This window comes from Eretmochelys imbricata, chromosome 12, assembly GCF_965152235.1.
Source record: "Eretmochelys imbricata isolate rEreImb1 chromosome 12, rEreImb1.hap1, whole genome shotgun sequence".
Classification (NCBI taxonomy): Eukaryota; Metazoa; Chordata; order Testudines; family Cheloniidae; genus Eretmochelys; species Eretmochelys imbricata.
Genome location: NC_135583.1, coordinates 11,630,614 through 11,653,222, shown reverse-complemented (window position 1 = coordinate 11,653,222; position 22,609 = coordinate 11,630,614). Strand labels below are relative to the sequence as shown.

Here is a 22,609-nt window from a genome sequence, read left to right as displayed (position 1 = left end):
CCCTAGTGAGGGTTATTAGCCACACTGAGGCCACCAAAAAAATAGTTCCAAGAATCCCTGCACTAGAGAACCTCACTTCATAAGGTTAACCAGAGACAGATAAATTTACTACCATCGGGTTAGTGAGAGTTTTGCATTAAGTTTGACAGATATTTCTGTGCTGTAGAAACTACTGCAGCGTATTTACCTGCTAGTTTAAAGCAGCTTTGTGGTCCTTACCCAGGGGTCTGGTTTTAGAGATTACCCATATGTCCTAAAAATAGGAAGGGCCTCATAGCTTCCCTCTCACTCTAGTACAAGATCACACACAGAGAGAAGATTTTGCAGACAAATTGCAGCAGTTGTGCCAGTGAAACTTCTTCCCCCAGCTGATTTTTTGAACCTATTTCTTCCCTTCAGCTACTCAGCTTGAGCCCCAGACAGAAGACAGCATAGCTACAGTAGAGCGAGAAAAAAAAAATACCCACACCCCCCCAGGTTTTATTCTCAGACAAAAAAAGTCAAGCAACAGATTTCAGCTCCACTATGGGTGCTAGTCTTCAGGACCAGCATGCAGCTGCTCCCGTCCAGGCTGTACTTGTCAAACCGGGACTCTCCCGTACCATTCTGGGGCACTCCCAGGTTGGTGAGGTTGTCTCCCAGCTGCTTGGTAGCCTTTACTTGCTCCTCCATTAGTGGGACTCCTAGAGTCACAGCTGCAGTAAAAGGAGAAACCCAGTCCAGCCCTTTTGCACTTCACAGTCATGATTAGACCAGGTCAATATTTTGCCACCTCGTTACTACAGAAGATAAAATGCCAAGGTTGGTTCTGCCTCAAGGTCTGGCTGCAGTAGCTAGTTTGAGGACTAATGAAAAAAGCCACTGGAAGTGATGAACAGCTGACAGCCTACTGCTCAGGCACCCTTGACCCAAGTCATGCAAAAAATGGAGACAACTGGTACAGGAGTTGCTTCGTAAGTAGGTTGCTACATCTCGAAGGGACCTGGGCTCCTAGATGGAGAGCAGAACCTGGGCCACTGCAGTGAGAGTTTTGAGAGAGAGAGAGAACAAACCACATAACAGGTGAAAACTGCAGCCCATGTATAACTGGGGCCAGAAAAAACACTGGAACTTCAGCTCTAGAAATAGAACTGTGTGGGGTGGGAGGGAAGATCAGATCCTCCACACTGCAAACCTCTATGTTAGTAGCACATTGAGAATGGACCCAGTCTCCCCAGAAACCAACATGTGTCTTCCTTTTGTTTCCCCCTCCCTTCCCAATATCAGGGTCTCTCTCACACACCCACACCCCTGCTGGGAAGTCAGAGGTTTCATCACACAACGCTAGAGGCTCACAAGACTCCCCCCTCTTTGATCCATCCCAGTGGAACTAGGAGTTCCCTTACACAGCACAGATAACAGTAGGGAACTTTAACTGCATAACCTTGCTTCTAGCTGCAAACACATCCAAGGCAGTGGTTCTCAAACTTACATTCTCCCCCCCCCCACCAGAAACCATACCTTATGGCCACCCAGCTCTGAAGGCAGTGCTGAGCCAGCCCAGGAGTAAGGGAGGCACTCTTTCACAGCAGGCTTAGCACCCTATTGCCACCCTTACTTCTGCACTGGTTCTGCCACCCCAAGTCTTGCCACCTACTGGTAAGTGATTGGGGTGGAAGAGCCATAGCCCAGGTGGCAGGGCTCTGGCTGTCCCCCTTATCCCTACTTCCCAGGCGTGTGCAGCCCCTCTGCATGAGCCCCAGCCACCCAGAGCTCTTAGAATCATTGAGCTAAGGGGAACTCATGCTGTGATTTCACACCACCATCCCAAAGTCATTTCCTGGCAGACAGTTCCCTGCACCATTGCCCCATGGAGACACTGACCCATCATAGCTCTTCTACCACCAGTTCTTTAGTCTCAAAACACAAGACACCACTACTCAGGAACATGCCTCAGTCATTTCCCCCCCCCTCACCTCACAAGAGGCCTGCTCTTCTTAGAGTCACTACACATTAGCATTCATCCACTACAGCGTGTGTGGAGAAACCAGCCTGCATCCCCACTTTGAGTAATATCACATGAGCCAGGTTACACCAGAAAGCAGAGATTTTATTCTTGGTATTTAGGTAAGACAAGGCATCTATTTTCTGATCTATATCCAGAGTAATGCAGCTATGACATCATGATCTACACTATGGGTCAGGTCCATAGTAGGGAGCTCAGCTGCTCTCCCCCAGGGTGTGCTTGTCAAACAGGTACTCTCCCATGCCATTCTGGGGTGCTCCCAGGCGCTTCAGGTTGGTGACATGGTCTCCCAGCTGCTTGATGGCCTTCACCTGCTCCTCCAGGTACTCAGACTCCAGGAAGTCACATAACTGCAAAAGGAAAGGGACTCACTCATGCTCCTATAGGCACAGCTACTTAGAAGCTACAACAGTCTTGTAGTGGTTCTCAGGCCTGCCTATACTAGTCATGTGTTTAACTCAAGACTTCACCCATTGGTTAACTGGCCCTCATTTCATAAGTTTCTATTTCACCGATTTGACTTTTGAGGATGCTCAGTGGCTCAGTCACTGAGCAAGCAGACTTCTACATCAGAAGAAAGTATTAGGGCCAGCTCTTGTAGCAGCTCCATCTCTATAAGACTCAAAAGGTGCACGCCGAGTCCAGCAGAAGGGTAAAAATATTCCCTGTGTCAGGGATGTATACCTGAAGGGTCAGAATGAGCATTTGTGCAAGTTCCTTCTTACCCACCCCTGCACACTCATCCATGGCCAGGTCTGAAGCCTCAGGGTAGGTCTCTTCCCCTCCCCGACAGCAATCTAACTAAAAGCAAAACTTTTGCAGGGGCAACTTAGCCTACTGATACACCCTGGTCAGTGGGCACACACCACATAGTTCACATGTGGGAGCAGCCTGTTCTGGTGCCAACACAGCAAGCAACACAGGGATTGCTCCCAGGGAAGAGGCAGCTAACCAGACAGCTGTAGAAGAGTTAGCTGCAAAATATTCTCATCTTTACCCTCTCCTGCCCTCCCAGGTTAGGATTTTTCAGTCTGCAATTATGGGGGAGGGATAGTTCAGTGGTTTGAGCAGAGGCCTGTGAGTTCAATCCTTGAGGGGGTTATTTAGGAATCTGGGGCAAAAATTGGGGACAGGTCCTGCTTTGAGCAGGGGGTTAGACTAGATGACCTCCTGAGACCCCTTCCAACCCTGATATTCTATGATCTATCTTCTAAAGTGCTGGTCCAGACAAACCTACTCTTCTGACACCATCAACCCACATAAAACAATTAACTCACATGGGGGTCATTCCTCTCCATAGCCAGCTTGTGCAGATCCAGTAGTGCCTGGTTCAGAGTCTTCTCCAGCTGCAGGGCGCACTGCAAGGCCTCCAGGCTGTTCCCCCACTCATCCCGCTCTGGCTTCTGTAAAGAAGGTGGCCACGGAAGAGAACCAGACATCACTCCCCTGGTTACCAAATTGTAATTTTGCATCCAAAATAGCTTTCCACCCCCACCAAAAACAGCACTATTCATCCTTGTATTTAAGGTTCTATAATTATGAACTAAAGCCATTGCTTATGAAGTGATGGAGCAGATGGCCTGGTCACAGCTAAGCAAACTTAGTCTGTGCTTTTAGCATTATCAGAGGCCCACCCATGCCTTCAGATACCCTTTACTAGAGGGTCAAAGGCTGATGTTTTTTTGAGACATGCAGCTCTAATTTACCACAGGAATAACTCCATTTGGGATAATCAGAGGTCTCCCAAGGAAGGCCCATTGCTTTCCCCTTAGAAAAAGCAAGTTCTACCTCTACCCCCACACATGGTGATTAACCTCAGTCTAGAGTCCACTCCCCCACCCTCCCAGGGAGGCACATTGATTTGTTACATACCTTGATGTCCTGTAGGACAATGCAGCCCCCTCGCTTGTTCTGGTATTTCAGGAACTTCTCTGCATGCTCCCGCTCCTCATGGGACTGCTCCTTCAGGAACTGGGCCACATGCTTCAGGGCCACATCATCACGGTCAAAGTAGTAGGACTGAGGAAGAGTCCAGGAGATCAGTGAAGGTACTACAGCCTCAAGCTGACAAAAGCATATAATCAATCCTTAAACTTAACAAGGAATGTGTCTACTCATAGGAACAAGTTTTCCCACAAAGAAGCCTCAGAAATGGCTTGTAAGAGTCAGACTCAGAGGCTTCTCCACTAACAAGTCACAAAACCACAAGTGTCAGAAATAGTCTTATCCCCTCACTGCTCTCCTGTATTGTCCACTTGTACAGGATAAGAGATACAGCTAGAGTACTTTAAAAAAAACCATATAGTAGCAGACAAGCTAGCTCTCATATGAGAGTAAACAAATGGATTTGAAAAAGCCTAACAGCACAGCTCTTGTACTACACTCACCATGGACAAGTAAACGTAGCCAGAATACAGCTCCAGGTTTACCATGCGGTTGACAGCAGCCTCACATTCAGGATGGAAGTTCTGGCGTACCTGGGACTCCATTCTTCTATCTGGAAGATTTAGCTGGAAAGGATCTCAAGAAATTTCTAGGGATACTAAACACTACCAAGAACAGAGCCCAGTAAAATACCAGAAATGTTCTTCTTCACAGATGGTATTAATGCTGTCCAGAGCAGAGAGTGGGTGTGATTAACAGCTGCTGCTGTCCAATAGAAATGTCCTTCTTCCCTACAGCACCAGTCACCTTTGAGGGCTGGATCCTAACACAGTATCCACAGGTGAGGGCATGACTCAGCAGTAGGACCACCCTTGTTGCCACATTACCCCTGGAGCAATGGGGGAGATTGACAGTTTGTTATTAGATGAAAATTAGGAGTATTCACCAAATTAATCCAGTTTCCTACAAACCCTTTGGATACAGAGAAGGTGGCAAATGGAAGGCTTTATTTCTTACCCCTTCCCAAAGTGTCCCTAGGTCAGTGTTTCTCTAACGTATTACACCTGGGGAACACTGGTCATTTTCTTCCAGTATTCAGAAGGCTCTCAGACAACCGATGAAAATGTTATTAAAGACACGGAGGCCCTGTCATCTGAAGACATATTGAAACTATTTAGTCTGGAGAAGAGATGAAAAAAAGAGGGGACCTGAGTGAGACATAAAATAAAGAAGGTATGGAGACTTTAAATTGGGTGCTCTTTCATCATTAGAAGAGAAGAATGAGATATCCAATAAAATGAAAGAGATTTAGAATGGATGAAAGGAAATGCTTCTAGGCACAGTACATATATATCCTGCGGATCTCACTGCCAGAAGATACAGGATTGAGGGCAAAAGCTTAAAAGGATTTTTATAAGATATTAAATATGTATATGACTGAGAACGTGCAGTTTCTTTAGATCAGATAAAACATGGTTAAATGGGGGAGATGGCCCTTCATGCTTTAGGGCATGTACCAGCTGCCAGCGTCAAAAGTTATAGAGTTGATTGGCTCATGCCTTTTTCTTTAAAGAAACAGAAAACTGCAGAGTTAACCCCCTTGTTCCACCCAGAACTCTGAGTAGAACCTATTTTTGGTCCAATAAAAGGCAGCAGCTTATTTCCCCCTGTTAAGTGTAATCTAAGCATTTTGTATTGCTGTACACTTCTCTCATGCTGGAAGAGAGATTGTTGGGGGTCAAATTTTACAGGCACCCATGCAACCTAACGCAGAACAGGTTTTAATTCCTGTTAGCTATGCAGTAGACCTTGGCCCTTTCAGAAGCTGTTTAGCAAATAAGGAAGAATCACCCCCTGGGTAGGGTATTAACTTGGGACCTCAAAGACCTGGGTTCAATTCCCTGCTCTCCTATAAGCATCCATAGGTAAGTCATTTAGTCTTCCTGTGCCTTCTGTAAAATGGGGATAATGTATTTTCTTGCCAGGGTAGGTGTGGGGTGTTCTGAGGATTAAAACATTGTGAAGTGCTCAGATACGACAGTAATAGAAGCCAGATGAGTGTCTTAGATGGGGGGCTGGATTATATGACTTTGGTTATTTCAGCAGTGTTCTATGGCTTCCTTTCTGTTTTCCTCACCTTGGTAACCTTGAAATATTGCAAGAGTTAGGGCAGAATGCATAGTCCATGGGAGAAGTTGAAGGCAAAGTTGAAGCTCACTTTATTTGACCTACTGGTTACAAATATATAATCTCAACTATATGGTGTCCATCATTGCATGGTTTGAAAAATCTAATACTGACGTTTCAGTGCTCATTGGACACATCACTTCATCTCTTTCTGCCTCCGCTAACACTCAGTACAATTTCTATCTTATCTCCTGGAGAGTGGAGGTTAGAGAAATAATTATTGTTTGTAAAGCACTTTGGGAGCTATAGCGAATATATGCTAGAGAAGAGCAAAGCGCTAGCTATTAATCTGTGATCATGTTTACACAGCAGTACTCAGCTTTTCTATATTCTGCTTGTGACTGAGATGTCTCAGCCATTTTGTTTCTGGATTCTTTTATCTCCGCTCCATTGTCTAGAATATAAGCAATGAACACAAAGATTAGTCAATTATTAGCTGCTGCATCACCTAAAATATGGGCTGCAAGATCCTTTGGTCTTTTTATTGCTGAAGCAGTTTTTTCCAGAGAGAAGCATTAAGGGACAGCACCTCAGATGGTGCTCAACTGAATATCACTGGCTCCTGTCTTAGATCTCTCACAGGGGCACACCATTCCTGTATCCGGAGCTGCTTCTTGTGCGACAATTTGAAGACCCATTTTTCAGAACCCTTTACTACGCTGCTTTCAGATGTAGTCTTTTCGGGACCTATTCAACGCTCCTTACTCACGTAACAGTCCCACTAAAGGCTACAGGGGCAAAACGCAGCACTGGCCTACAAGCAGGCACAATTCCCAGTGCCGTTAATGGACGTTGTGCCCATTCATACCCATGCTGAATTTGGTCCTGCAAAGTTTATCTTTATAGAGTGCTGGATGAGGCTTGTGTCTGGTTCTTCTCATTGCTGAACTCTGCCATAGAAAAGGGTTTTCTCCTTTTATTACAATGTGGTTGTGCTTTTCCCCCACCATTTTATTCATGCACTGGGGGTGACGATTGCAGCATTTATGCTGGGTTGTAAGGGAGTTGCCTTTTTTTAAGTGCCACTGATAGGAATACCAGCTTTTTACTAGGGTAGACCATGTCTATGGGGCAGAACTGGAGATGTTTTCTATCCTGTGTTTCTGCTAAAGCAGCAATAACTCAATTAAACCTGGCAGGGTCCCTCTGTCCTTTGGAGCATAATGACTATGGGAACATTAGCACAACCATGTCTGACACATTGCTACTAACTGAAACAGGAGCTGGACATTTCTATTGTCATCATGTGTTTGCTTCTCTACAGTAAACCAGGAAAATGAAGAACCAGGAATTTGTACCACTGCACTGAGGATTCAAATGTCCATGTGTAATTCTGGGAGCGGGGGGCGGGGGGTTGGACACAGCAGCTTCTTTAGCAGTAATGATGCAGGAAAGCTGCTCAAATGGATTTGTACTCCCCTTTTTTCTGGTTTCATGTCATCTCTATTTGTACTCCCTGAGTTACCTGTAGAGCTGGTCTTACACACTATAACGTGCATCCAGGTCCACATTTCAGCCATTGGGACTCCCCTCCTGCCTGTTTCCCCCCCCCCCCCAATTTGCTTAACACACAGCTCAGGTTTGCTGAAAGTGCCACCAGTCTGCAAGATCCTCGCTAAATCTCAAGGCTGTAAAGAAACTTGAAGCCATAAGCACTGCTTGAGCGGGTTTGGAATCTTATTAAAACTATTTTATTCAGGTCTCTTTGGTGGTGCCAATAAATCAGTCAACTGAATAGGCTTGTACCAGGGACTAAAGAAAGCCCAAAGGATCAGTTACAAAGTTCAAAAAACACATTTCCTTTGCCAGTTTCATCACCCTGATACTGTGACAATCTCTTTATCTTAACACATAAGGGGATTTCAAACTTATAAAAGAATATTTTAGAGGCTTCAATCTGTAAAGTGTGCAAATTTCTTGTTTTTCCTTTCCCCTCCATCTATCCATTATGTTGGCAGGACTGTCATTGCCACATGTCTTTTGTTTAGAAAACTTCCACAGGTCCCCCAGTTTGGAGACACTATTGAATTTCCCTCAAATATGAGGTCAAGCAAGATGTATTAGGCAGGATTCCATTGTGGAAACACAGTTAGTAATGAGACTAATTAGATTTTGATACTTCAGACTGGTATGGGCAGGGTCAGTCCTCTGATCTTGTTAGGTTTTAAAGGGATTATGGGAATGACACTTCACCACCACCCCTGCAGTATTTCTGCACTATAGGCCACCTCAAGCTCCTCTTTAAATACAGTGTAACTACAAACAGATGTAGCTAAAGTTTGGGTACATTATGCTGTTTTCTAAAGTACAGAATCACCAATCATTTTTAATTTTAGGGAAGTAACTGTACTGACTTGCAATATCAAAAGAGCAGCTGAGGCTGCTGGATTGTGTCTCCTCCTCCCAATACAATTAGAATAAACTCATAATTGCCCAATTCTTGGTGTTCTCAGAATTGTCCAATTAAACAAGCACTCTCAAGTCCAACTGGATTGTGTTCTCTGGCTTTAGACCTCCGCTGTAGCGGTGAGTGGGTAAAGAAATAATGAGTATTTTCAGCATAAGCTTATTTCTGAGATTTCTATGACTTTCTGCTCTTGTTTAGCCCAGAGGTAACAGGTAAAGAGCCTCTCTCTCACTATGGCAGCACTTTTGCTTCCAGCCCCATGCAAAAGCAGAGTGGTCGGGAAACAAACAAGAACGGTGCTCTGAACACGTTGTACCATGGCTCTGAGGACGTGTCATCTTTTCTGACCACATGGCACTGCCCCTCGGCCCCTTCCCAGAGCAGAGGCACTAACTCTGACTGTCCTGGCCAGATTTTGGTAGTAACGTTATCTGTCCTCTGCAGTTTGAGCAGCATAAATTGTTATGACTGCTCCTAACCCTTAAACAATTGTCCTGTGTCACCCAAGCAGATGCAGATGGATGAAGTATTCTGTGGCTATAGCTGAATCTCTGTCGTGTTACTGTTAGGGACCCTTGCAGATGAAAGATACTATGTAGAACTAAGATATTAGAAAGAGGATAAACCCACTGCCCCACAATTAACTCCCTGCAAGGCCTTCATTCCATACAATCATTGTGCCAAACCTTACAGTCTTTTTGTGATGACCCAACAACTAATGTGTGTTACATAGCAGAAGATACAGACACTGTAAATGGAGTATTCATACAGCCCCAAGGCAGTTTTCACATTTCTATTATGCCTCCTAAAGATCTATGGCCTGAGTTTCAGAGATGCTGAGCACATGTAGCTCCTATTGCCGGCAAAGGCAGCTGGAGTTTCTCAGCACGGTCTGAAAGTCAGACTTATGGTTTTACCCAGTTATGGCTGTTTTAGACCTACTTCCTTCCATGCAAATACTGACTATAGGCCTGCAGGAAGAAAACCTGGGTAAAGGGAATACTAGGCACAAGGAGAAACACACAGCCTTTAAAATCTAATATTGCATTTTAGATGGACAAAACCAGAATGGATAAGTGGCCATGTGCAACTGAGAACTCTTGAGCTGTAGCCACAGCAGTGTCCTTACAGATTGAAAGACTCGGGCCCAGGGGGAATTTAGGTTCCTAACTTCAATTAAAATCCTGTATTAATGGAAGTTAGGAGCCTGAATACCTTTGAGGACCTCAGCATAGAGAAGAACAAATGCATGGGAGTTACACAGCTAAATCTGCCTATTGTATTAATTTAGGTGGAATATATGGGCTCAGAGAGTCAAAGGTGTTAACATAAGCCAGTCACTGTCCAACATTAAATAGTTTTCAACCAGGTTCGGGTTTGGTATACAGAGACTTCAGCCTGCTTAGTACCATGGCAAATGTCTGCAAAACCTTTTACTAAAGATGCAGAAAAGAAGGAAAAACGGTTCAAGCATTTGAAATGTGAAGTATTAAATAAGTCTTTTATTTTATCAACACCCTTTATTCCCTTTCTCTCCAGCTAGTGGGTGAGGGAGTTTATAAGGCAAAATCCCTTGTTTGACAGTCTTTTAGATGGTATTTTACAACAGTTTTACAGCAATGTTGTAAAAATATACAGTTTTGGTCAGCTAAGCCAGACACAGAAGGAAAAAAAGAGAGAGATGGGAAAGAGGAGAAATAAGGGGGGAGTAGGTCTCACGTCCCAGGTGGTCCCACGAGTCAGCCAGAGCCAGTGGAGGTGGCAATATCATCTGGGTCCCTCTTTCTGGCCCAGCTAGAACAGCTCTCAGGATCCGATGACAAAGATCCAGCAGTGTTACAATGGATCCCAGCTTCTTTCACTCAGTAATTGTTGCACTCATGCTTCTCCCCCTGATTTTCAAGTACTTTGAGGACCCCCAAAGGAAGAGATGGGCAGAACAGTCCATCCTCTCATTATTTTATCCACCAATTAAGCCTAATTTCTGATACATCGATTTTGATGCATTGATTTCCAGTCCCACACTCCCTCTTGTTTACCAGGCATGACACATTCCTTGAATTACATCAGTAGGCTTTTCTATTTAGACTAATTCAGTCAGTCTCTCCTTTGCACCTTTTCCCATCAACATTTACTGTTACAGGTTATTGTGACACTTCATAAACTTTCTGAAAGTTGAGCTAACAATTAAGGTAAATATGAAGATCGAATTGCAGCAACATACCATAGGGACAAAGGAAGGGTAGAAGAAAGTGCTCATTTGATTTGTATTTTAAATATTCATTTTGGTTTGCTAGCTCAGCTGTCCACTCCTTTACGTTGGGAAATGACCTACATTAATGCAGACAAGTTGTCAAGAATGGTAATGAATGGAACAGCACCTAACACACCTTTTATGAAAGGTAGTGGTTAAGCCATTCTGGCAAGACAAGAGTTGTGCTGGTTTAAAGTCTCCAGACAATAAACAGGGCCATGCTTTACCCCTGGTACAGCTGGCCTCTGAGGAAGTACATTGTGCTTGTCCTTGAAAGAGAAAAGCAGCCTGGCCCACAAAGCATTTTATTATGGGAAATGCTTATGTGGATTCTCAGGTGAAAGCAGATGAAAGGGACCCATGGATAAATACATTCAGCCTTGAATATTGCCAGCTTATTATGAGGCAGTGTAGTTACATATTTTATTTAGCTCTTTAATGTTTCTCTGCCCTCTCCTTCCCCCCCCCTTTTTTTTTTTTTTGAGCTCTGGTAACTGCTGTTTTCCATCTGAGAACCAAATTGAGGGTTTAACTAGTAAAATATGAAACTGAAAGCAGAGCATGCATTTGTTATAAATTCAGAAAATTGTTTCAAATAAGGAGACATTTGACAGATACCCTGCGTATTCAGTTACATAAAGAGGGCTGTGTCATTTTTGCAAAGTGCTACATTTAAGTCACTTATTATTCTCATTAAGTCTTTAAATTAACATTTGTATAACTGTTTCCAGGCCCAATAGTTCTTGCGACCTAGCAGTATATTCTGATGCTGACTGTCAAACCTTCAGGGAAAAGTTGATCTGTAGCCTGCCTTAAGGCAGTCATCCAACAGCATTTTGAAGTCCTGCCAGATGATGGCCCATTTCTGTTCTAAGTCATACAAAAATAACTTATAAGTAGGCAAACCAGCTGAGAATATACACATCAAGACATCCTCACGCAAAGCTACTTTTGGGTGTTCAAACCTTTATTTATTTAAAGTTTTTCATTTCCACACTCCTGGGTGTAGTGTCTGCTGGTGGCTGACACTGAAAAGAAATACCTAAAGGTGGATACTGAGAGAGCCCATTCCTGAAGCCCAGTTGGCCCAGCTGAAAAGCAAGAAATGTTATGAGGGGGCATGGTTTTGTGAGATTTCCTGCATGAAGTCTGGATTTTTATCTAAGCCTCTAGACTCTGCAACATGAAGAAATTGATCTAAGCTCCCAGAGCATCAGTTTGCCCATCCTATTCCAATTAATCGAATCTCTACCATATAAAATGTCAGGGGCTCCCTAGCGTACTTGCTCAACATGCCCTCCTAACTATATTTAAGCCACATACTTGACCAAGTCGTTAACATGCCATCATTCCACCGGCAATGGGATGGACAGCTTGCAGCACTAATACGACTATGCAATACCATTTGTTGCAATACCGCCAGATTAATAATAACAGTGGGACCCACCCTTGGCTGCTACCCTCTGACCCATTGCTTCCAGGGTGTGCCAGACTTTGACTTCCATCTGTCCTACAAAAAAAGGGAGGCACGAAATGGATGATGTCAGAGAACAGCCTAACCCCAAAAGTAAATGGGCCAGCTCTCTTTGCACTTTGTGTTGAGCAAATGGAACACAACACCCCAGTTGTTAGAGCAGAGGTGGGCAAACTACGGCCCATGGGCCACATCCGGCCCGTGGGACTGTCCTGCCCGGCCCTTGAGCTCCTGGCCAGGAGGCTAGTCCCCGTCCCGCCCCCTCTGTCCACCCTTCCCCGCAGCCTCAGCTTGCCGCGCCGCCAGCGAGGGAGGGGGCTGCATGGTGGGGGCAGGGGAGAGCAGGGAGGGAGGCTTGCCTGCAGCCCCAGGGGAGCAGATGGGCGGTGCCGGTGGTGGGAGCACGGCAAACGCGGGCAGAGGGCTCAGGAGGAGCACTGGGCGGCCACACAACCGGCCGGAGAGAAGCGGCACTTTGAAGGGGAAACCGTCGTTTCTCTCCGGCTGCCCCTGCTCCTCCTGCGTCCTCTGCCCATGTTGCAGGGCCGCATTCCAAAAGGGGCTGGGGGGGGTGGGGGGGAATGGATAGGGGTTGGGGGCCCAGGGGGCCTGTCAGGGGGCGGGGGTGTGGATGGGGTCCGGGCAGTCAGGGAGCTGGGGTCCCAGGAGGGGGCGGTCAGGGGACAAGGAGTGGGGGGTCGGGAGTTCTGAGGGGGGGCAATCAAGGGGCAGGAAGTGTGACAGGGTGGATAGGGTTAGGGTTTGGAGCGGCACAGCCTTCCCTACCCGGCCCTCCATACAGTTTTGGAACCCTGATGTGGCCCTCAGGCCGAGAAGTTTGCCCACCCCTGTGTTAGAGGCTGGAGCCTGCGATGTGAGAGGCTATAGGGAGAGATTGTCTTCAGGCCTGTCACCTGCCATGTTGTGTTGTAACAACTGCTGTGGCCTGCCATGACCAAAACTCACTGTAGGGGGGCACCTGGTATTTGGAGTAAGGCAGCCGGCATTGTTTCCTCTAAAATTACTGAGCTTTGAATGACATCTTCTTAGCTACTTCCTAGGCCTGCTGTAAGTTTGTGCCCAGTTTTTACAAGAGGATTGTCTTGGAGATTGTTATGCCTTCAGCAAGAGCTGTGCTTGTTGAATACAGAAAACCAACCACTCCCCTGGTTTGAAAGTACAGCTCTGAATTTAACCAAGCATCTAGCTTTGGCAGTATCTTCCGATAAAACAGTGGCTAAATGATGAGGGTATAATTGCTCCAGAGTAATTTTAATCTGTCGACCTTCAGAGCACACCACAAGGCACTCCTAAACAAACAAATATTGTTAGGATGATGCATGGGGAAATGGGGAACTTGATTTATTTTTGTCTGAATGAGTGGGAGTTTTGTTTCTTTATCTAATTAATTACATGCCAGGTACGTACAGTAAATAACATGAAAAATTCAATAAGAATGGAGCCTCAGCAGTGGTTTATAAACAATCTGAAAAACTGCCTGTTTCTTCAAGTGAACAAAACTCCCAAATGACTGGCACTCTAGTTCCCTCTTGTGGATTTGAGTGTCTAAACTTCAACATGTTTTGCAGCATCTCTCCCACTATAAAAGCTAAGTTTCAATAGCAGAGTCCCACAGTGGTCTTCAAGGAAAATACTGCTCCATTGTGAGTTTCGTAAAAAATGGTGTCTACGAGTGACAGCAGAGATTCTGATGCTTGTAGTGCATTAACATCTCTGTTGTCCCAGGCAGGGGGAGGACGTGCAAATATTGGTATCTTTTCTTTCAAGTGACAGTAAAGATTGCCATTTGCAATTTAAAATGCCATCTCAGCCTATAATATTTACATTTTTGATAAACAATAGTTTGCCCAAAGAAGAAATTTCACCTGTGAACTTAGTCTTAGCCCCAGACTTATGCTAAATGTTTGTCAGCTTGTTATAAACTGGATCATTGCCAGTGTGAACAAGTTTTGTGCATCTCCCCCATTACTGATGGGCTTGTAAACATGATCTGATGTGAACCCATTACATTAAAGTTAAAACACAACACAGGGGAAACATGAATAAGTGCAAGCTTTCTGCTTGAAAGAGAAATCTGGGTAGCTTAGGAAGGGAATGGAAATACCCATTCAGTTCCTCAACAAGCAGCAGCTAAGATGATTCAACTAGATTATACCTTTTTGCTTTGAATGTTTTCCTGTTCTGCCTGTTCCACTCCATCTCTCCCACGAGTTTGCACTGGACTTCTGCCCCCCCCCCCCCTTACATCCAATAGGAGAGGCTGAGAGATTTGGGGAGGCGGGACTAAAAAAAATTAGAGTAAACACTTTGGAACCCCCTATAGTAATGGTTCTCAATTATCCATAACATTTACTAAATAGTAATGACCAGACCCAATTTTGTGTTTGCTGTCTGTATATTCCTTAGAAGTCTTTTTTTTTTCTTTTTTTTGGGGGCGGGGAGGGGAGGAACAACTCACATTGCACGCTTCCTTCATACATTCTAACTCGGCTAGCACGAGCTGTTCGAGAGCACAAGCAACAGACTTTAGCAGTTAAGGATAAAGTCCCACAGTTCACTTGAACATGCAGTAGATGGCACTAAAACCCTTTAATAAAGTGGAGGCCAAATGCCACAGGACCACGATTTTCCCTGCTGAACAAACATGGTTATCTGATTCTTCAGTGTGGTGTAGCTGGGAAAAGTTTAAATATGGTGTGCTGAGATGGGGACAAAAAAATGGTAATTCCTCAGAGCTGTTCCAATAAATTCTAAGGAATAAACCAACAAAAATAATACTCTTCTATTACAGTGCATGCAAATGAGTGATTGTGATCAGCTTAAATTTATAGAATGCTTTGCTCTTCCACAACCTCATTCATGGGAGGATTGCTTTACAAACGTTACTGTGCACTTCACATGCTCTACCTTTTCAACTTGTTCTAAAACAAAGAGTAAAAATGATTCATGCTGCCAGAGCCTGGGCTCCAGTAGAGTTAGCCGTTTAAGCAAAAAATCAGTTCTCCAGTACAGAGCAAGCCCCAGCGTCCTTAATTGTGCCAGTACTCTTCAAAACTCCATCCCACCCCAGACATATTTCACTGGGAGGGACCCGTGTCCTTTTCCTGAAAGGGAGCACTTCCTTAGACCAGGGTGTGAATTGTCTTAGTGGACATTGCTCCTTGGAGGGTTGAGAAGGGGGAGAGAACAAACATGGAAATGTGAAGAGCGGTTCAATGTAGTACCCACCCGTCAGTGACTTGACATGCTGGATTGTTTTGCCAGAGTTCTGGCATACACACACCGATTACATCCGGGATACACTGATAGAAGTGGAAAGAGCAGGAGTGCTTGCAACAGGAAGAGGAGATCAGACAACCAGAATATTTGATATAATTCCATAAGGATACCTCTGTGCCCACACTGGGTAAGACATCTCTATCCACCCCAGGTTACACAATTCTCACTGTGCTCCACACCATGGCAACCCCAATATACACAGGGATAGAGATCAGCATCTCCTAATAAAAAAAAAAAAAAATCACAGCCCCTGCCATTTCACTAAAGGATACTTTTGTACAGCATTAATTGTAACCATCCAGTAAAAACACCTTGGTGTCATTATGACCAAGTCAAAGAAATATCTGCATAATGTGAAGTGGCACATTATCTTTCTACAATAGAAGAAGAGGGGAAGGAAAGAAGTTAGAGGGTCACACATTTGGAAACTAGTAAGTGTTTAATACAATGTATCATCAGTCTGTGGAACTCACTGCTACTAGAAATCAAAACATTTATATGATTATATCAACTGCTATCCTAGACAGAATTAAAAAATGTATCAAGTGTATCAACCTTAATGCTTCAGTATATGCCAACCACTAACAGTTAAGGTGAAGAGAAAGTCCCTCCTGTTCCTCCCATAAATATGTTAGCGCACAGTTATCTATTATGGGGTATTATATACCAGGCAATGTCAGACAAGACTTTGGCTGGGGTGTCAGTTCTTATGTTCCTTTAACAGTTAGCAGTCTATACAGCTGTAGTTGAACAATCCCAATTCCATACAATACAGAGAGTGGGGTGTGCATACAGCATATAGAACTATTGCATTACAGCATATAGAACTCCACATTGTTTAATAATTAAGTGTATGCAACATTTTATTGAAAAAATATGATCCTTCTGTACAGTAAGTATAATTTAATGGGCTTGGTAAAAGACAAGCCTACAAAAAAGCAGCTCCTGCCCTTGTGCAGGTGCAATCCATCGCTGTGTGCAATGCAGCACCTCTATTTCCATGTACTGGATTCTCAGTATACTCAGAATCATACAATGATGGGCCGGAGGAATTTAAAATGGAGAAGAACTGCACAGGACTTCTCTTCAATCCGCTGATGGTTTGAAATTGATTTAAGAAACCTCTCTGTGAAACTCCTAGACTATTTGCATCTGTGTTTCCAATGTTTCTAACAAATAAATATAAAAATAAATAGGGACCTGCCTCCTCCACAGAACCATAAGTCTCAGAAGCTACACACTGTTTGTAGCAATCTACATACATAATCAACTATATCAACATAATTTATTTAAATCTATAAATGTATTAAAGTATAAATTCTTATCCAATACTCGAACTGTAGTTCTGGAAACGAACCCACAAAACTGTAGCTTTGTCAGTCAGTTCTTACAACTTCGTGTTTTGTTTAGAAAATGCATTATAGCTGAACTTCAAAAGAAACTAGCTGCTATATAATGTAGTCCTATCCCCATAAACAAATATAAAAGCTTTTAAAATCTTGTTACAGTAACTGACTTTCGAGTCCTAACTTTATACACAGTTTCTAAAAACACTGCATGTTAGCACTGTTTTCTAAAAATAGGTTTAGTGTTAAAACTACATTCACAAATGCCAGAGTATCAAAGCAGAAGCCGAATAATATTGTAGATTCATGATTCACTTGTGTTGCCAGTTGGATGGTGTAGTACTGCAATACAAAAGATATGTATGTAGCAACTGGAGTGTCACTTGACAGAAAACCAATGGAATCAGTACTAAGATCTACGGCATAGTGTAAAGGTTGGTGAGAAAAGTCTAGTAGTCATTCAGGAGACTGGCTGGATGATGGAAAGTCTGTGTTTGTTTGAGGGAAGGAGGAGAGAGAGAACCTATTTTCTTCTCCATTTACAACTGGAATGTCCTTTGTCATCAAGAAGGTAAATGTGTGATGGGGCAGAAAGCCATATTAAATCAAGAGTAAATGGTGATGACTTCACGACCACCTCCTCTAACAAGTAATACTCTCTCCAAGCCCTCTGTCAAAACTTCCAGGAATTCCATATCTGTATCAGTGAAGTCAAGGACAAAAGATATTTTATAACTTAAATGCAGACACTGAGTCACTAGTGTCCTTTTTACTGAACAGTAATACAATAGCAATAAGCCTAATATATTGAGTGCAACTAAAAATTTTGAGCAATTTCTTCAAACAATCCTCCTAGATTTCTTAAAAATAAATTTATTTGTATGTCAGCTGCAACCTTGGGAGATTGAGTTCTTCTCAATAGTATGGGCAAACTTTTTAAAGAACTAGTAGAGTTGTAGAGTTTAAGTTTCTTATATTGATATAAACCTTCCATATTCATGGCTCAATATACTTTGTAAATGTTTATGCTTTGAAACCAAATGAAAGGCCAAATTACATTTTAGCAGTAAATTAATTTATTGCAATTTGACTGAATCTGACAGATCTGCGTTGTCTTTGTGGACCAATATAGCATCAAGCACAAGATGTATGGGATGCCTCAGCCATATTTTGAGTCATGTTTCATCCACATCCTAAATGTTTTTCAAACACTGTTCCCTTCAGAGTGCAAACTGGGTCTATAACAGGGCAGGAGTGGACAGTTGTCCACCATGAGATTTTAATCTAAGCCAAACTGTAGGGGGAGCTAGGGAAAGCAGAGGGACAGCTGATTCATGGACAGTATACTACCGAGAAATTTCTACCAAGCTGCATCTATTCCTTAAGCTGTGAGCAATAGGAAGCTATTTTAGTGTCTCACAAAAACTCAACATTTCCCCTGCTTTAGCAACATACCTGAAGCCACAAAATGTCATATATTACCCAAGCCACTTCCTGGGGAGGATGTCCATACTGGCTCCTAGGAACACGCTCTCAACCTCTCTGAAAATGTGAACCTCCCTGGAAGTGCATCTTACGCCTTGAATTCACTGCCACTTTACAGCACTGCAACTTTCTCACTCAGGGTTGTGAAAAAACACCCCCTGAGCACTGCAAGTTTCAGCACTGTAAAGTGGTAGTGTAGACAGTGCACCAGTGCTGGGAGCTGCGCTCCTACGGCCGGTAGCTACTCCCCTGGTGGGGGTGGGGTTTTTATAAAGCTCTCTCCCAATGCTGGTGCCTCAACTACACAGACACGTTAAAGCAACGCTTTAACGTTGCTAGTGAAGACATATTTTTACTCACCCCTACAGATTCACAGTTGTAAATGTTAGACTGGCTAGATTTCAGTTGTTATGAAATTACAAACCTAGGGCCAAACAGATGATAGATTTGAAGTTACCATGTCAGAAGTAGATCATTTGTTAGTTTAATTATACTAAATGCCTCTTTAGAATCCATTCAGGAAGCGTTAACCCTTTTCCCCCACTCTCCTTCTTGATTTTTGTGTAAAGGAATTCATTCTTAGTAACTGTTTCAGCGTACAATAAGAAAAAGGTAGCTACTGTTCCTTGAAAGAGCAAAACATCATTTCCATGTGAAGTAATGTCAGATTGTTTAGCCTTATTCTGCAGGAGGCAAAACTCCTGCTACTGAATTTCCTTACCGTTGACAAAGCTTATGAAGGCAAGCCCATCAGAGAAAATGAAACTAATAAAGGAGTGTAGACAAGACAGGTCAGGCCCTATGACAGGTGACGTTAGCAAAGCATCCTGGGTACAAAACAGGAGAGTGGCAAGAGCAGACATGACTTTCCCTTAAAAGTATTTACTGTATCTCAACAACCATGATTTACTACTTTCATACACAAATAGAACACTAAGTTACACTTATTTCGGTTTAAATAAATATCTTTGATAGGCAAAGTATAAGAACCTGGTTAGATAGAGAGATGCATATTTTGAGTATCGCCTTGGCTTTCCTTCAAAGGATACAGTTTTCATCACCATCTACGTTCTTTGGAGGGCCAGGCATGTTGAGAAGAACAAGTCTGGCATCATGAGATCTATTTACAATTACTTCATTTAACTTCACTGCTGTGTGCATTCTTCTGACATTTGACTGGTTCCTGTTGAAGAATCACATGTTTACTATTAGAAAAAAACTGTAAAACTGAACTGGAAAAAAAATCACTAGAAAAATACCTTATAATGATCATATCTACGAAATGCTATTTAAAATGTCACTTAATCAAACATGCACATTTTTTCCAGATTTTATTTTAAAGGTACAGAGTTATTTGTACCTCTACATGTTTAGAGTTAATACTATTCCACTAGTTTTTGTGATCTGTGTTCTGAAGGCATCATTTAACTTATTTCCCATTCCACTGCTGTCCTGGGTCTCTCCTAAGCAGCTATTGCCAGATTGCATGAGATAAGAAATTCACCTTAAGATCACCAATACAAATATAAACTCTATTGCACTGAGGGCCTCATCTACTTACTCATTGATGGCAATGGTAGGAGTCTCATTGACTTCAAGGGGCTTGGGATCAGGCCCAAACTGAGTAAGACATGGGCTGGAGTGGATGGTTATTGACTATTAAAAGTGGAAAATACCACGGTCATCCACTGTGACCTCAGATTAGAGTTGAGCTGGAATTCTTGAAGTGAGTGTCACAGTCAACGACTTGTAACAACCTAAGGAGCATTCCACCAAACCAGCAGGGCTTTCAAGCAGGGCCTTATGCTCCTACAGCAAGGGATAAATCACTAGCCCTATGCATCCGCCCAAGGGGAATAAGGCACCGCCCCCTTCCTCACTTGCATGGGCCACCCATGACTTGAGTTTCAGTGCAGAAAGGAAAGCAGGCTCTACAGAGCCATTACTGCTCCCTTGCACAGATGTCTCTGCTCCTGCCAATGGGCCAATCAGCAAAGCCAGCAGCGCAGGTGTGGTACATTGTGCTGAGTGTAAGCCTGGCAGAGTTTACTTCTGGTCCTTGGGTAGCATAACTACATGCGGCCTCTTTCTCAGGGCACATTGCAAAACAATAGCCCAGGTCACGCTGACCAAAAATCCCCCACTCAACACACTAAAGTACAGAAAAAATCCTCAACTCTGAGAATTCCATGTCTCACAGATAACTCCAGAATAGGGTGACAGCAACACTAGCCCACATTTCTAAGAAGTGCACCTGTGTTTTTTGAGCTGCAAAACACTCATATCCTCACAAAAAGCGTCCAGGCTTTATTACACTGAAAATATGATCACATCAGACCAATCCATGCTGAATAAGAACTGGAGAGTCAGGGAGTCATTTTTAGGCAGAAGATGTCTCCTTCCAATACGAAATTAACTACTACTGTGGTTAATAAGGGCTAAAAAGGGAGAACAAAACAAAAGACAGACAGACAGATGCAGACCTAAAGGAAAAATCAATTATCCTGTGCAACTTGGATAATGATTTCTTTATTACTATTGATGCTTTTCAGTCAAAACCAGATATTTTAGGGAAAGGGGTTAGATAAGAACCCATTTTACATGCTACAAATTATGGTAACAGGCCTTACTGAACTCATTTCTTTTCTGGAGGCTTTTTTGTTTTTGAAGTCAGTTTAATTTTAGCTTTTGTCTTGTGATGATTGATGGGGCTGCATGTTCATTGACATTTCGTAAAGGAATAAACTTCCCAAAACATTCAGGAAGTGGCAGATACACTGAGATGACTCATTTACACCACCTTACCAAGAGACAGTGCTGCTGCACAGAACTATTTAGGGGCAAGATTTACAACAGGGTTCAACTTGCCCCGTTTGGAATACTTTCCTTGTGATGTCATGCTATGGGTGCAGGTTTTATTGAAAAAGTGAGCACAGCCTCTGCCTCTTCCATGTCAGAAACAGAAAGGTCACCGACAAGGGAGGTAGGACATCATTGTACTACAACAATGGGAGATGACGAAGGAATTGTTATTTTTGTAATCAACTTTTGGAAGAGATCCAAAGAGACAAAAATAAATTTCAAGGTTAAATTTCAACCCTTAAAACTGGCATCTATCCAGAGAGCTGAGAAAATGCCATTAATTGTGGTGTAGGCATATAAGGAATGGTTCACCCAGCCTCCAGGAGAGACGATGAACAGTGTGATTCCTCTGTTATATGAGCAGCCAATGAGAGTTTGGTCTGAGGATGTACAGCTTCTGATTGTGTTGACACCCTTCCCTCTAATTGATGTGTAGACATTTGGGCTTGGGTTGGAGCCCTAGTTCTGGGACCCTGCAAGGGTGGAGGGACCCAGAGCTTGGGCTCCAGCCCAAGCCCGAACACCTATAGAGCAATTTTTAGCCCCGCAGCCCAACCCCTGCAAGCCCAAGTCAGCTGACCCAGTCCAGTCGCAGCCATGCCGCAGGGCTTTTACTCCTGTGTTGATGTACCCTTAGGGACAACTACTCTCCCCAGCTGGGCACTAACAATCTGTGAGAGGTTGGGAGGGGAAAGGCAAGAAAGAGGAATCGCACCACTCCCACAAGTTACTGAGCCAGCCCAGAGCCTGCTGCTGCAGCCTATGACCTTCGTGTCCTCTCAGCAGTTGGGGTATAAAGGACTGGAGGATCCAATGAGCTGCAGTTCTTCCAGACCAGCACAGCCTGCTACAATCTCCATTTGTGCCCCGTTGTGCAGGAAGCCCTGGTGGACCTGATGTTCCTTTGGGGACAGGATTGGGGGCACGTGTAGACAGAACTGGACTTGAAAAGAATCTCATTTCAAGCTGCTATGCAAGCTATTGCAAACAATGGAGAGTAAAAACATTCAAACGATGGTAAAAGCACTTTGACCGTGTCTTTTGCATATCATATTTAAGCTTGTGAGAAAACTACAAAGAGCTAGAGAAGTTCAAGTCAGCACTGTCCTGAATTTCTGTCCTGTACGACAGGCTGAACTTTGGATTTCCCACCATCTGATATTGTGTCCCAACAATAACACACACCCTTTGATCACCCACACGGCAGTATGCCATTCTTGAAAACACAATTAAATGCTCAAATCTGAAGTTGTTTTTCCCTGAGTCAGTCCTGGTTAGACAGAGTAACTCTTGCAGACTTTGCTTTATGCTATTTCTAAGATACCTATCGCCTTAAGAATTAAGGACCCAATCTTGCACCCTTTAAAGACAATGGCAAGTTTCCCCTCAACTTCAAGCATGCGGG

The 22,609-nt window shown here is 43.5% G+C and overlaps 2 protein-coding genes across 2 annotated transcripts in view; both read right to left on the bottom strand.

Moving 5' to 3' along the window:
* Positions 1-2,199: 2,199 nt before the first annotated feature.
* Positions 2,200-4,494, bottom strand: LOC144272820 (ferritin heavy chain A). Its single transcript, XM_077831149.1, has 4 exons — positions 4,393-4,494; positions 3,878-4,024; positions 3,283-3,408; positions 2,200-2,355 (listed from the first exon to the last, which is right to left on the bottom strand). The coding sequence occupies exons 1-4, from the start codon at positions 4,492-4,494 to the stop codon at positions 2,200-2,202; spliced, it is 531 nt and encodes a 176-aa protein (XP_077687275.1).
* An 11,437-nt stretch (positions 4,495-15,931) lies between these two features.
* The window catches only part of SLC12A4 (solute carrier family 12 member 4), a 77,498-nt gene continuing 70,820 nt past the window's right edge, over positions 15,932-22,609 (bottom strand). The window contains exons 23-24 of the mRNA XM_077831069.1: positions 19,392-19,525; positions 15,932-17,554 (exon numbers count right to left, since the gene is read on the bottom strand). Of these exons, the coding sequence (XP_077687195.1) occupies positions 17,463-17,554; positions 19,392-19,525 (226 nt within the window). The 3' untranslated portion in view covers positions 15,932-17,462. The remainder of the gene's footprint in view (positions 17,555-19,391; positions 19,526-22,609) is intronic.